Source organism: Heloderma suspectum, chromosome 1 (assembly GCF_057233095.1).
Source record: "Heloderma suspectum isolate Gila_16-S chromosome 1, 16-S_ref, whole genome shotgun sequence".
Taxonomy (NCBI): domain Eukaryota; kingdom Metazoa; phylum Chordata; class Lepidosauria; order Squamata; family Helodermatidae; genus Heloderma; species Heloderma suspectum.
Genome location: NC_139458.1, coordinates 315,811,694 through 315,828,309, shown reverse-complemented (window position 1 = coordinate 315,828,309; position 16,616 = coordinate 315,811,694). Strand labels below are relative to the sequence as shown.

At 43.7% G+C, this 16,616-nt stretch overlaps 1 protein-coding gene across 1 annotated transcript in view; it reads right to left on the bottom strand.

Annotated features, from left to right (window-relative positions):
- The window catches only part of GRIK2 (glutamate ionotropic receptor kainate type subunit 2), a 733,647-nt gene extending 718,203 nt beyond the window's left edge, over nucleotides 1-15,444 (bottom strand). The window contains exon 1 of the mRNA XM_084827187.1: nucleotides 15,330-15,444. Coding sequence (XP_084683313.1) covers nucleotides 15,330-15,444 — 115 coding nt within the window. The remainder of the gene's footprint in view (nucleotides 1-15,329) is intronic.
- Between the last annotated feature and the right edge of the window lie 1,172 nt (nucleotides 15,445-16,616).

Below are 16,616 nucleotides of genomic sequence, written 5' to 3'. Positions count from 1 at the left end.
TCCTATGCATGTTTAGACAGAAAAAAGACCTACAACACCCAGCATTCCCCAGCCAGCATGGTTGGCTGGGGAATGCTGGGAGTTGCAGGACTTTTTTCTGTCTAAACAGGCATAGGATTGTGCCCTAAATATTGTAAACCAGATCAAAATCAAAGAAGTAATAATGCTGCAAAGTAGCTTTCTCAAGGTGCTGAGTCTTAATATTGCCCCTTGTTAAGCACTGTAATGTGCAATGAAAGAATGAATTATTTATGTAAAACTTAAACCTATTCTTAGAATTTCTGAAGGACTCCAGGTGAAATATATGACTGACTTTCAGCTGCTGAGATGAGCAGAATGTTTATGAGAGCAAATTAAGCATTCATTCTGCAGATAAGGCACTGAAAAGCTAGTAGAAGATTAGAAATTACTTTAATTTTAAGAGAATCAGTCATCTCTTAAAAGGGGCGGGGGCTTTGATTTCGATAAAGAACTTGGCAATTCTTTAATATTCTGATCCATGGTTTTGATTTCTTTGAGGGTATATTGCAAAACATACACAACCATTTCCTGCACTGTGTAGCAAATCATGCCGTATTATATCAGATTAGTTTTATAAAAAAAATAGAGTCTATTTAAAAAAAAATACAGAGCTCCTTTGTGATAAAATGTCTGGGAATCTTTAGAGTTGATGACTATATAAAAAATATAATTAAAAATTAGACATGACACTAAATGCATCATTAGGAAGCCTCGTGTGGCGCAGAGTGGTAGGCGGCAGTATTGCAACCGAAACTCTCCCCATGACCTGAGTTCGATCCCAGTGGAAGCCGGGTCTCGGGTAGCTGGCTCAGGTCGACTCAGCCTTCCATCCTCCCGAGGTCGGTAAAATGAGTACCCAGCTTGCTGGGGGAAAGGTAGTCACAACTGGGGAAGGCAATGGCAAACCACCCCGCTACAGTCTGCCATGAAAACACCAGCGTAAGCAGGCGTCCCTCTAGGGGTCAGTAATGACCCGGTGCTTGCACAGGAGGAACCTTTCCTTTCCTTTCCAGTTGTGCTAATAGCAGCAAGGAGGAGTGATTTCCACTGGAATCTTGGTAGGGGAGTACAGGGCTAAACCTCTCCTCCCACAGTACTGTGATTCTCATGAAAACAAGGCCCAACCTCTCCTGCTATAATTTGTTTTTTAACCCAGGCAGGTTTCCTGATGACAGGTTTATCATAGAATCATAGAATAGTAGGGTTGGAAGGGGCCTACAAGGCCATCGAGTCCAACCCCCTGCTCAATGCAGGAATCCAAGTCAAAGCATCTGTGACAGATGGCTGTCCTGCCTCGTCTTGAATGCCTCCAGTGTGGGAGAGCCCACCACCTCCCTAGGGAATTGGTTCCATTGTCGTATTGCTCTAACAGTCAGGAAGTTTTTCCTGATGTTCAGCCGGAATCTGGCTTCCTGTCACTTGAGCCCATTATTCCGTGTCCTGCACTCTGGGATGATCGAGAAGAGATCCTGGCCTTCTTCTCTGTGAAGAACAGGTTTAGCATCCTGTCTAGTTTGGCTCTCATTTACCTATGCCACAAAAAACACCTGGTTGCATAGGAGTTACTGTCATAAACCAGGTGTTCATATCCCATCCGATCATTTAATTCCTAACCAGTAGATATCACTTTAAAAGTTACTTCTACTTCATTGTTAATCACATAAAGTATTCCAAACCCAGGACCTGTGTGTATTCAGATGGACATACTAGGGTCGTTGTTGTTGCACAAATTGTGTGTGTGGAAGAGATACTCATGTCAATGGTGTGCCAATTCACATGCAAAGGGAGGCATGTGTGATTCAAGTTCCTCCATTGAACAAAATGTGAAAGCCTGTTAGAAGAGCACTCTCTCTTCTCTTCTCCTCTCCATGTTGAGTCCCATGCCAGAATGCTCTAGATCAGCCTTACCCAATCTGGTGCTCTACAAATGTTTTGGACTACAGTAGCCAGTATTCCTGACCATTGGCTGGCTGGGGCTGATGGGAGTTGAAGTCCAAAACATCTGGAGGGCACCAGGTTGGGAAAGGCTCCCCAAGATTAAGATTACAGGCTGTACTCTGTAATCTCAATCTTTTCACTGTGGATGAAAAGTCTGTAATTTACACTATTGTTGAAGAGAGAGCCCCATTAACCTTAACAGGACTTCCAGCCAAATTCTCTGCATGTTTACTCAGGAGTAAAACCCCAATGACCTCAACAGGACTTAGTCACAAGTAAGTGCATATGATTTTAGCCTACAAGGAATATTCCAGATTGCAGGGAAGACTGGAAATCATTTGGCACAGATGGCAATAAATCCAGGTTATCTATCTTTCTATCTTTCTATCTACCTTCCTACCTACCTAAAAGTGCTTATAGGCCACCTCTAGAAAGAAATAGCCCTCTCCAGGCAGCTTTTAAAATTCATAAAACTTCAATAATACATAATTAAAATCCCATTAACAACTTAATAAAAACAAACAAAAAGACTAAAACCAAATACAAACATTAAAACCAATCATACACTGAAACAACTTCCCTCAAGCAGCCCCATAAAACCCTTTGGAGAAGGCCACTGAAAATAAATGTGTCTTTAATGCTCTTCTAAAGGACTGCAGAGATGGGGTCTCACCAGTTCCGCAAGTGTGGTGCCACCACAAAAACAGCCCTAGCCTTTGTGCCTGCCAATTTTATTGTGCATAAAGGGAGGCACACAAGAAGAGCCTCAGCCAAAGACCTCAGAGTGCGGGGATGTTGTTATGGGTGAAGATGATTCTTCATATCTCTAAGTCATAGGTGGGCAGAGATAGGCTTGTCAAATCTACTTTGTTTGTCAAATCTAGCCAGGACCAACAACCAGAGTCAGGTACAAAGACGTTCACTTGGAATTAAAGATGAGGGTATCTCTGAGTGCATTCTAAGCCTAAGGACTTGTTTTCAATTCCAGAAATGAACTGAGCACATAGTCCTTTCACACAAAACTCCATTCCTGGTTCTCCAAGCTTACTTCATTTCAACAGCCTAATTTAAGTGGGAAAAATAATTTTATTGTTAAACAATTGGGAGTCGCAAACATTTACAGATCTACTGAAAATCACCCAGAGATCTACCAGTAGATCCTGGTCTACTCTCAGCCCACCCCTGCTCTAAGTCACCCATCTCTAATTTGTTCACATTACTCTGTCCAAAATTAGAGTGCACTGAACAATTTACAAACATGCAATAAATATGAGAAAATAGCTTCCAATACTTATTTTCAGTCCAATCTTTTTCCCCTCCCTCTCTCTAATACACACACACACACACACACACACACAGAGAGAGAGAGAGAGAGAGAGAGAGAGCATCACGTACATGACTTTCTATCTCAGTCCTAAGGTTTTCCTTGTATGCATTAAGACATTTTAATTTATCACACGAGAAAGCCTCAGAATGTTCTGTTTGGTTAGGGATTTGTTTGGATTAAAATGCCTTGTGGCTATTTGCTTTTGTTTAGCAAACTTCAGTGCATAAATCAGCTCTGTCAAAATGAATAGATTCACAAGCAGTGCACAGACCCCAGCAAAGGACCCAAATATAGCTTGGATGCAATTTCGATCTCAGAGCCACCCACCTGGACCTGTTCCCAGTTCATAGCCAGTGCGGAGATTCAGGTCATGGCTTCCCACTTCCAGCAGTTGCATCCTGCTCTGCAAATGCACCTGGGTTCCAGAAAGGCTCACAGATACATGGAGTTAACAAAAGGTAGCAGGGATACTAGAGATCACATCATTCACTTCTTTAACCTTTGCATGCTGCATTATTATCATTATCATTTAAAGGAATATAGGAAGTTGCCTTATACTGAGCCAGACCCTTGGTCCTTCTAGCCCAGTACTGTCAACACTGACTGGCAGCAGATTTCATGGGTTTCAGGCAGGATTCTTCCCTAGCCCTACCTTCTGCATGCAAAGCATGTGCTCCACCACTGATCTTCAGCCCCCACCACTACAGCAGGATTTGGACCATGACATGGGGAAAGGGGGCTTTAAGACTTTGCCCCTGCTAGGGCCATGATCAAAAATGCCTGCACACACACACACACACACACACACACCACACTGGCTATTTGCAAAGGGAATTATTCTTCTGCTGGCACCAATGGGAGCTCTCCTACTGCAAATAACCAGCATGCCCCCTGCTCAATTTGGATTGGAAATCATGGTGGGTCAAGGCTTAAAGCCCCTCTCCCCACACACCATGGTCCCAGTCTGGCTCTGGGGCTCCTCCGTCAGTTATTAAACAAAAACAAAAACAAGTACACAAAGGCTAAAAATGTAATGATGTCACATCTAGAAGATTTAAATGACATCACATCTTGTTTGGTCCTTAGCAGAATGGAAAGGAGGAGGAAGGCAGATTAGGTTTATAGATATAAATGAAGGCAGGGCTGAAATCAATTTCATGGAGTGCTTCTCAGTATCTCAGTTTAAAGTTTATAAAGATAGGACCGAAGCCCTACATAGACATTTTGAAAGCTAGATCTTATTCAGAATTTTAAAAATCCATCTTGGCATTACTTGTGTTGATGATATCATGCTTCTGCAAACAAAAAAACATTAGGACCAAAACTTTCATGGGCTCACACATGGAGGGCTTCCCATGGGGTACAACAAACCCTGTTTGCCTGCCCTTTCCCCAATCTCCCACTTCACCATGCAGATTCTGTGGCCTCTGCCAAGTGAAGGGAGGAGGTTTAGTTGAGGATATGGAAGACACACAGAGATCCAATTTCTGTAGCAGGCTGATGCACTGAATACCCAGGCTCATGCACTGAGCAGGGAGAGGAAAACAGGTCTCAATTTTGCCCCATGGAGATCTCTCTATGCATGGGGACTGCAGATGAATGAGAAAGGATTGTACCCTGAGTAATTACTTCAGGCTCTCATAGTACTTTCTGTTCTAGGATAACTAAGTATCTTGATAATGTTATGATCCAGTTAAGATAAGAAAATAGTTTGGGAATGTGGGATATTTTTCCTCCTATTCAGGAGAGCACATATTTCACCTCCATGGTATGTTTAATGTTTAAAGTCTTGTATAAAGTTTCATCATTAGTCAAAGCAGTACACCAGTAAAGGATCTCTGCAAAACCTCCTTCCTTGAGTTGGTGATGCCTTAGGTATGGAATTCTGAGGGATAATAGTTAGAGTAGAACTATACTAGTTGACATGAGCATGTACATCAGTTGATGATGGATATAATACTACACTGAATATTTGCTTGTAAAGTACCCCCTGGGATGGGGGACCAGCAAAGGTACCCTCTTGGAGAATCACAGCTACTGTCTTTCCTTTCTCTCTGGTCTTCCCCCCCCCTCTCTCTCACTGGTTGAGCCCAACCAATCAGGGATCATGTAGTGAGTGTGATTATGTCCTGGCACCATGATGCTACTCAGATCCAGCTACCTGGAAATGTCATTAAGGACAAATGAAGCCCTCATATTGCCCTCACTATGAAACAGAGGAGACAAGGTGTCCTTACATTGCAAGGGAATCAGGTGGTGCTCTGTGTCTTTCTGTGCTGCAGAGCTTTCACCGCTGCTGTCACAGTGAAACATGGCAAGACAGGAAGTACCATCATGTTGCCTGAGCAATGTGGGGATGATTTTCCTTTTCCTTGTCCCTGCATGATGGGTGAACATTTTCACCCCTATTCAAAAGGTGCCCTGAAAATCCAACAGAAAGCTTTGATGAAAGCATTCACAAAATGCATCCTTTGTGTTGGCTCAGCTCTAGACTAACATCAAGCAATGACTTGCCTCTGTAATTTTTTTAAGTCTTAAATTCTGTCTCTAAACTTTACAGTTAACCAAGTGAGCATTTACCCACACAGCCTCATATCCTTCTGCTTTGCTCTCTTCCACTTTTGTGCCCTGCCTTTTAGGCTGAATGCAGGAGCTTTCATCTTTTGTAAAGTGCATTTGTAGGTGCCGTATAGATCAATAATAATATCAATATATTGTTCCTTGTTGTTTCTGCTAAGCAAACTTCATATCACTGGAGTCGAAGTCCACATAATGAGAAATACAGAGCAAGTAACGTGATGCCTTCTATTGAAATCACTCATCTAAAAAATATAAAACCCACCTCAAAAGAAAACTAGAAGAAGGGTCCCAGGCTACACAGAACTCTTATTGAAAATTAGGTGCTTAAAGCAAGAATAAAAGAGGTATCAAACCAGACTCAACTAGGCAAATATCCCAGCTATGCAGCATTTTTATGTTCTAAGCCCTGGATTTGGAAGATTGTTTGTAGTAAGCTTCTGTATAATTTGTAAGATCACTTCCAATCCTATAAAATACATTTGCTGACTTTCCTTATGTAACTGTTCTAGAAGCATGTAAAACAGCCTCCATATTAAGTATCTCTTCTGATGTTACCACATGCTGCTCTGTAAATATTAGATCATATAGCTGTATTAAGGGGAATAATCATTTTCTATATCACAATAGTTATGGCACAAATACATTATTCCACCATCACTTAGTTCCATGCGTGTTCATATAGCTACATTATGATGATGGTGATATAATGAAGTTCCAAATAAAGGAGCATAAATTTAGGAAAGCACAGAATGATGACCCCACTTTAATATGCTGGCCTTTTCATCCCCCAGATATGAAAGTGTGACTCCATAATGCTATCCATGGCATTTCCTCTAATCTCCCAACATACAGTATGTGACAGTACCACATCTCTAATGAGATTGCACACAGACTTGAAATCAACAGCAGACTGTCCAGTTTATTTTATTTTATTTTTGACTGGGCATCTAACAATACATTCATTGTGAGATATTAAACAGAGAGGAAAGATTAAACTTAAGAAGAAAACAAGGCTGTCTAAGTTGCAGGATGGGGGCTCAGTTTCAGGGAACTAAAGCAGAGGTTTAAATGGGGAATCTTTCAAGCCTAGAATCCACAAATAAGATCTAATCTCAAATTCCTTATCTTCAGTAGCAGAAAGTACATTACTCAACATCACTCACATTTATATTGATAGTGTTAATTGAACTCTCCATGACTTCCAGAAACCAAAAGGAGCCAGTAAAAAAAAAAAAAATCTATGTTACATTTCTGATCAATAGGACATCCTTTCATAAGTTTACTTGGCTTTCAATATGGAGTGGGGATTCTCCAAAGATTACCCCGTAGAAGAGAATTTATTTGACCTGCCTTAAATCTTGATAATGCATTAATGAGTCTTTTAAAAGGGATAATTTTAATTCCCCTATCTCCAACCATAAAGACTGCATACACCTAATCGGGTTTGCCCTTTCAATTAAACCTGTTCCAGGACATTCTATTTAGTCAGCACCCTGAATGGATCATTAAAATTCTTGTTCGGTAAGAATTGTGTGCCGCTCACTGTTGTTTTTAAATTCCATTAAATCCAAATGGTCTTTATCGCCCCATGACCACTGTGACTTCAATCAGCCAATTTAATTACCTTACAAAATTCTCAGCACATGCAGCAAAGAAAAACAGGAAGGGCTGTGACGTTATCAAATTGAAATCTTCCTCTCTGCTCTTTAATCTGGACCAGTCAATAACAATGCTCTGCACCCCCTTCCTTCCTTCCTTCCTTCCTTCCTTCCTTCCTTCCTTCCTTCCTTCTAGAGACTCTTAACCTTTGGTTTCCTCTGAAGATTTTCTAAAATTTCTTATTTTGACTGCTGCTTCTGAAAGTAAGTTTAAATACCTTGCTAATGCATATGAAAGGCCTCTTGTCCTTAGCAAGTGAAATGTTCCCTGGCTCCTGATAAACAAACAAACTGAAGTGGGAGAGAAATACCCCCCACCCAGTTCCACAGAGGCTGCAAAACCAACCAGCTCTTTCACATCTCTCTAAAATCAAAAAGGCAGAGTTGCTCTCTGCCATACAAATACCCTCCAGCACAGTTTAAGTACCTGCAGAAAAATAGGGAGGAGGTAGGGGGTGATTTATCCAAGTTCAATGTGTTAATGTATAATTCAGTTTGACTTGACTTTCCTTCTTGGAGGACTGACTGCAAGAACAGCGAAGAGTCGTTTTCCGGCAAGAGAGTAATCAGTTGGAAAGAAATCTGACTCAAGTTGCCTGCTGTGGGCACATTCAGGTAAAAGACACCACTCCAGTACAGAAAGAGACCCTGGGAAAGACATGGATGGTCCCAATGTCCTCCTTTTCTGCCCCCTGTTACTATAATAACAGCCTTACAAAAACAATCATCCAGCTGTCAATACTATATAATTAAATCTCCATTAGTGAGAGCATTAGTGGACCATTCCATACAAAAGCCCTCACTACCCATCACTGAGGCTTGGAATAGAAGGTGAGATTTAATTCTGATTGCCTGAATAGCCATCTTCAATTCCGATTCCTTTTATCTGACCTGAGGAAGGCAACAGGCAAATTTAACACCCACAGCTTCCCCTCCTTACTGCAGCCACTGTGATAGGAATTAAATCTCATTCTTTTTTCATTATGTTTGTCTTCTATTGTATTATTTTCCTTCAAAGAGCTAGAGGTCACTCTGAAGGTCTTAGCTGTTGAGATGGTTTGAAGCCTTCCTGTAAGAGCATGATCCTTATTTGCCCAACAGATCCAAGTGGAATGGAAGGGTTGTGAGAATGGGTTCAATGAATCACACAAACATCTCAGCATCTCTCATAATTAAGGATACCATCTTAACTTTTAGTAGGAGTGGCAGGGGTAAGAGAATATTCACATCCAAATTCAAAGGCTTCCTCTTGGATATATTCAAGATTAAATTACAAAAAAGCAAAGTATATTAAAAGCATTTATTTGTGTTACTTCTTATGATTTATAATAGCTAGGGATGTGGATGCTCTTAAAGAATAACTATCTGAAACATGAAGATGGAAGTCCTTCCTAGAGATGTGCAGCCTTGGGGTGGGGGGATTGGGGGAATGGAAAAAAAAAACTAGATTATTTATTAAAAACAATAACAACAACAACCCAGGCCAGGGACTTTTTATCCTTAGAAAAAAATGGTGTTCCCCCAAGAATGTTTCCATTTTTTCCTGAACCTTCAAATCTCTAGTCCCTCCTCACCCCAAACACTAAATGGCACCCCTGCAGACACACAGCCAGAAACTGCATATGGTTCAAAGGCCACATGGGCAACAAACAATCATAAACAAACATGTCAGTTGCCTTTCTTCCCTAGTTATTTCCTTCCTTGCTCAAGAAGACTGTGATGATATCATTATTTTCCAGAAATAGTAATCAGATAGAAATTTGACTCAAGAGACCTGTTAGATCAGAGTTCAGTAAAACACACTTTTGATAGAAACAGACATCTGAAGACCTTGAAAAAACTATATATGACACGATTTCCCCGTGTCTCTTTTCTGTTAGAACAATGGCCTTGAAAAGTAGCCACCAATGTGATATTATTCGATGCCCTTTAAGATGCTCTTTAAAAATTAAATACAGCTACTAAGAAGAAGATGATGAGGGATAAGGAAAAATACAGAGGAGATACAACCCACTACAACTGCAATCCACATACCATGTCCTCTACTTTTTTAATTCCCACTGAAAATAGTAGAGAATATGGCAGAAAAAAAATGTGCTTGAGGACTGTAGGTTGGGTGTGGAGAAAATTACAAGCAAGGTACATATTCAAGTCTTAAATATACTATATATTCAACAATAATTAACATTTGAATGAAATTAATTGTGACCAATTGAATCCTCAAAGGCCACATCTGAGGTCCTAACTGAGCCCCTAATTCTTTCAGAGTAAAGAGAAAGTATTCATCACAGGCACCTTGGAATTAAAGGTTATTATTAGGGGTTGGACTCGATGGTCTTATAGGCCCATTCCAACCCTACTATTCTATTCTACTATTCTATATTATTCTATGATTGATTGATTTAATAGATTTCTATATCGCTGGCCATACTTAAAAATATCTCTAAGCATTTTACATTAAATACATTGACATATATTATGATATACATTAAAATACCATTAAAATACATAGTAATTGCTAAAATATGTACATAAACCATTAATAAAAACATTAAGACCAATTCAAACCAATACAATAGTATATAGGGTGTTGAAATGCTTCTCTGATCTTTAGGCCACACTTAATGTTTTGCAGACACTAACAATAGCATACAGAGATAAGGCAGGCATAATTTCCCCAATTCTAGTCATATTATATTACAGGATATATCATGCATGACCATGCTGATCTCGTATGTAGCTTAAATTTTTGAAAATTAGGATGGCCATGTGACAACGAACCAAAATATGGCCATGCCTGCTACTGTATTCTGAACAATGAAAGAACCTGCTACTGTATTCTGAACAATGAAAAATGCTAAAGGAACCTAACACATGGAGTAGAAGGGACCCAATTTCCACACCAACATACCCTCAGATAGTAGAACAAAATAAGGCATCCTGCTTGATTGTTCTTCTCTATACCATAGTAAAACTCATGATTAATCCACTAGTTTATATCACACTAGAGAGCCAGTGTGGTGTAGTGGCTAGAGTGTTGGACCAGGAGTCAGGAGATCCGGGTTCTAATCCCCACTCTGCCATGAAGCTCACTGGGTGGCTTTGGGCCAGTCACAGACTCTCAGCCTGGCCTACCTCACAGGGTTGTTGTTGTGAGGATAAAATGCAGAGGAGGAGGAGGAGGATTATGTACACTGCCTTGGATTCCCTAAGGAGGAAAAAAGGTGGGATATAAATGAAAATAAATAAATAAAAATAGTTACTACTAGGTAGAGGGTCTTCTCAGTTCTGGTACCCCAGTTATGTACAGCAGTGTTTAATCAATTAATTGGTTAAATGACTACACACACACACACACACACAACATATTAATGCCCCATTAATCAGGAGGAAGTTTAAAAAACACACACACCACTATTCTAGTTTGTATGAAAACTGTAGATTTCATATGTATAGATGGCAAGCACAGACTTAAAGGGGGAAATTCCCACTTCTCTCACACACTTAGAAGACGGAATGCCTCTTCTAAGATGTTGGTCACTGCAACACAGGTCTATCACCTGAAAACCAAGACAGTCTCCTATATGTGTCAGAACAATTGTTTTTACTTTTATGCAAATGTATGTCAATTGATTAACTGAATAAAACTCATAGGATTCATTGGCTAAGATTTCTTTAATCAGGTGACAGCCCTAGTTTTAACAGTGCTTTTAAAATCAAGGTGTAAATATTGTTTGCAGCCTATAACGCTAGTTGGATTAGAAGACCTGAGTAAGCTAGGAGTGAAACAAACACTGTTATAAAAAGCCCATTAAAATGCACAGATCCTTCTAATCAGAAAGAGGCTATACACATTTACCTGGAAGAAAGCAAATATACGTGTAAAGTAAATATATTTGGTGTCCCACTGGCTTCAAAAGGAAACTGTTTCCAGTACATCAACTGTTACAGCCATAAGAAATAAGACTCAAGAATATAAAATGCATTAGTGCATTCAGCTATAATCTATACAGAATTACAAATTCACCTAAGAAACTGCAGAACAAGTGAAAAATCGTCTCATAGTGTCAAGATGCGGAAAAGAGCACAGACCCAAACCACCAGCATTTCCAGGAACTGGCCTTGGTACTGAAATAATATTGTGGTGTAGATACATACACTCATCAAGAACTCCTCACTAAGCCGCGTCCTGTGGCGAGTACTCTTTAGATAAATCAGCACAGAACAAAGAGACATTAAAAAGTTTGGATTTATAAAATAAATGGAAGTCCTTTGGGCTTCACACATTCATGCATGGAAAGGCTGCCTTGCTCTTTACAGAAAAGAACCTGGGATTGTGATTTTCCACCTATGTCTTTATTTGTTGTACACCAAGAAGACCAATTTGAAATCCTCACTGAAACCTGTAGTAATGTTTCCCTCAGTTCTTTGGGGGACGGGACTGCACCCAGTGCACTAATAACCCTTTCCTTGGGCCCTTCCCTTATTGCAAAGCCCAGGATCCAGGTGCAAGAGCCCACTGATAGAAGCCAGGGCTGCACCTTGATGTCTCCCCCCACACCCAGGTTTTCTACCTTTGGGCAATGAGATGTGTGTGTGGGTGTGTGTTGGCAGCCTGCCACAACCATGGCTCTTTTCTGTTGTGCTCAGCAACAGAAGGCAGTGACCCAGGCAGGCCTTGCTGGGTCCGAATTAGTTGAATGGCTCTTGTGGAGATTTTATTATTATCTAGCATCAGCCTTTCACAGTTTGATCCACAGTGTGTGTGTGTGTGTGTGTGTGTGTAACAGCTCAGTTACACACACACTATGAGTGATTGATAACCTGATATTTCAGTGTGGCTGAAGAGTGGGAGAGAAAGAGAAGGAAACAGATAGGAAGATATGTGCAGACTAGCCCCTACACAATGAGGTGGGGAGGGGAATGCCAACAGAAGAGGAGGGAATTCTGCTGGCTGTTGATCTATTGCCCTCATGGTTTCAGACTGAGGGAGAGAAGGAGAGCCAGTGGATTAGTGGCTGGGGGCAGATCTATTCCCTTTCTTCTCAGGAACACGGTCTTATTTCAGCAGGATATTCTCACAGGAACGAACTCCTTAATGTCCAGTTTTTGTTGATTTATTCAGAATAATTGTTTCCGAGTTATTCCTGTCTGGAAGTGTGTGTGTGTGTGTGTGTGTGTGTGTATGTGTGTGTGCATGCACGTGCGCGCACATGCACACACACACACACACACACACACGCCTTGACCAATGCCCTTACACATCCCCTGGCAACTTGGGGCAATGGGCACAGCTGAAAATCAAAAGTGCCCCTCCTCCTATGGCACTACATCTCAACCTTGGCCCTCCTCCCGCCCTCCAAGAAAAAGTAATCTGCTGAGCTGGGGTGGGGGGAGAACTATAAGTGTCTGCATTACATGCCACCTTCAGTTCCAGCCAACAACAGCAAACAACTAAGCCCTAGCAAAGTGGTTAAAAGAGGGGGGGGGCAATGAGATGGTTTGTGTATTGTGAATGATATGACCATTCAGCCACTTCCACAATCCGGTTAAAAAGAAGCAATGGGATTGAAAACTGAGTCTAACGCCCCATTGAACTCAATGGGATTACATGGTTTTAACCACATCTATCAGTGTACATGGACTGTTAGTGGGGAAGAACGGGCGGGGGAGAGAAAGAGAAATACACACTGCACAGACGTCCAGAGTTCCAGCTCCTTCAGAAAAAAGGGGGCATCACCTTTAGTGTCGGATCGATCATCAATGTTCTAGTCAATGTTTCATTGCAAGAACCGGCCAGCACTGATAGGAAATTCCCGAGCAGGGCATCTTTAATTAACCTGGAGAGCATCTTTGGGGAAAGGCATAGGTGGCGGTATACTGACTTTCATAGCCCAGCAGATCCCAAGGCTCAATCACAACAATTAGGAGACCCTGGTGCTGTCACAAAACAACGTTTAGCTCTCCGCTGCTTTCAATAGGCTACAGGTCAGATGGCTCACAATCAACACCCCCCCACACACACACACACACACACAGGTGTTCCAAAGATCATCTTGAGCTCTATTCAAAGGAGCGAGGCGGCATTCCTGAAGACGGTTGCTAAGAGCAACGTGCCTTAAGAATCTTAGACTGGGGGCGGGAAGAGAAAATGCAACTAGGAATCCAAGACACCGGATCAATCCCAACTCGGCGCCTTTACACCACCACCATGTGGTTTCTTCCCTCGATTTGAACAAGTCTTTCTAACTGTCCTCGGGGCAAAACAAGCAAAGCTACAAATAATGGCCATCCGGGTGGAATTGTTTAATGATGACGGAAGAAGAGAGGAATCGCCTCGCTTGGAAGTTAAGGTCGCCTCTCGTTCTGCACAACTTTCCCGTAGCATCATTCATATCCCACGACATGGTAATGAGTCGCGGGGTGGGACCGTTCGAATCAATCCACAGGAGTTTTGCCCTTGACTTCAATGGGATGTCCATTCTACGACGGGATGTCCATTGGCCGGGAAACGGATGAGCGAGTTGCCGCTCCCTCCCGCCATCTCCCAGCTTTGACTCTCGCCTCTTTTGGAGTAACTTTCCTCGAACAAGTTTGCTTCCTGCGCTTCGAGCAATGCTGACCTTGACCCCATCCCGCCCAGCTGTTTCTTCTTTACCCTGACCGACTGGCACGCCAGACTTTGGGTTCGCACAGTTTGTTAAAGGTCATAGGAGATGTTTAGGGAAACGAAAATCGTTCTGTCATTATTATTATTATTATTATTATTATTATTATTTATATCCCGCCTTTTTCCCAATACTGGGACTCATCTCTGTCATCTGAGTCAGTGATTGCCCCTGAATCGTCCTCTCTAAGCACACTCCTGAACGCCTTGCGGTTGCTTTGGCCACGATCCCACTGATCTCCATGGTATTACCCGAGTAGGCTGTTGAAAGACCAGAAACCTGAGTATGCGGTCCACAATCCTCTTCCGCCCAAGTACCCGCGCATAAGCGCGTGTAAGTAATCCCATTGAGTGCATTCCAGAACTATCCTCAATGGGCGTTATTCCATTGACATATGCGACGTGGATTGCACCTGTAGGCATCAGCCACGCCAGTTTCAAAGCACGTCGCCTGGGCTTAAGTGATACATGGATCGCACCCTCTGTGTCACAGTTAGCGGTTCACAGTTCACTGATTACTTGGGGGCGGGGAGCGGGGAAGAAGCAAAAGGTGGTAAGCAGTTTCCTAGTTTTGTCTCCTCGCGACCGGCCTGATCCGTCGCAGTTCGGAGGTCCTTTAAGCGCTAACACACAAACGTGAAAGGGGGAACAGCGCCAGAGGGATCTCCCGTCCAGGGCTGTGGCTAACGTTTAGCCACGTCTGGATGGGCCGGACTGCCAGGGGGACATTTATGGCACTGCCCAAATGGGGACGAAGCCACAGTTCTCCAGAGCTAGAGGCCACCTCACCAGCATGACGGCGAGTCCAAAGAGATAAGGCAAAGCCAGCTGGGTTTGGGAACAGTCCTTCAGCCCAACCCGCCATGCCTCGCCTGGGCGGGCGCTGTTCGCTAGTCCGTTTCCTGGGAATGTTTTGATCGGCAGCCGCTGGGAGAGGAAGGCAGAGGCTCGAACCGGCGCCTTCAATGCGGCCGGGAGGAGACAAAATGCCCCTGTTAGCCCGGAAGTAGCTCCGTCTCCCCCTTTCCCGCCTCCCCCCAACCTCCCCCTCCTTCCCCGGCACAATCCGAGGGACACACAACGATGCCAACAAACGACAGGGACGGCAGGAGAGAGGGTGGGGGGAAAGCCGCCTTACCGAATCTCAGCACATGCGTGGTTCCTTGGGAATATCCAATCCACAGTAAGCAAAGCAGGAGCCGAATGGTGCCTCTGAAGACTGGATGAGTTAGAATCGGGGAAATAATCTTCATGGTGTTTCCTACGCACACTGTACGCGCGCCGCGGTTCCTCTTGGCCCCCTTGCTCAAGCGTCAGGGTCGTCGTCGTTTTTCTCCCACACCCCCGTTCGGGTAAAAAGAGCCGAGGAGCCGTAGAAGTGCTTGTTTTTGTTTTGTTTGGGGCCCTGAGACGCGATCACGGCATGGTCACACCGAGGGGAGAGACTCTCCGCTTCCCAAAGCCATTAGCAATCCCCGCATGATCTTCCTTCACTGCGCCAAGGAGCAGCCTTCAACTGCAAGGAATGGCGGGACATCCATGGTAGTCGGGCGAGAGGGAGGCTGTCGGGGCGCGCGGGCGGGCGGGCGGGCGGCGGGGCGCGGGGGGAGAATCCTTGAGAAATCCAAACACACACACACGCATATGCAGGCGCGATGGCCAGCCGGGCGAACCTAGGAGGCAGGCAAAAGAGGGGGGAGGGGAGGGGGGGAGGGAGAGAGGGAGAGAGATCAATAGGCAATCCGAGCTTGCGAAACCGCCGCCGAGCGAGAGGCGGGCGCTCGCCTGGCCGCTGGGCTCCCCTTCTACTGCACTGCCGCACGGCTTCTGACGCGCAGCCAAGATGAAGTGCGAGAAACTGAGACAGCTCCTCTCGCCTTAAGGCTGCCACAGGCTGCCCCGGTTCCCTTATGCAACCGGTCCCATCGCCTTACCCAGCCACCCACTTGGAGTGTGTGTGTGTGTGTGTGTGTGTCTGTAGAGAGAGAGAGAGAGAGAACGTGGTTATATGACGTGCCTGACATTTTTGATGGCTCTTCTTCCAACAAAGTCTAGTATCCTGGGAAAGGAGCCGCTCGGAGATGCAGAGGAGGTCTGTGCCTTCGTCTGGGTGCCTGAGCTGCACCAGACGAAGTAATCATTGGGACTTAGCGCCCGCCGACGTCTGAGTCAAGGGAGTGAGAGACTTACACCAGCCACAGAGTCGCACCCAGTTAAGCCACAAGAAGATGGGTTGGTTTGGGGCAAGTCAGTTGCCTATGTCCGCAATACTGGCTGCTTGGAAGCCCAAGTCCCACTCAGGGCAGTGCCTCATCGTCAATATCGTCCCAATTGGACTTCAATGGGATTCACATCTGTTTCAGTCCAAAGTCTTAAAACTGGGCTCTGGATCGGGCTTCCGTACAAGCCGTGCGGGGCTTAATGT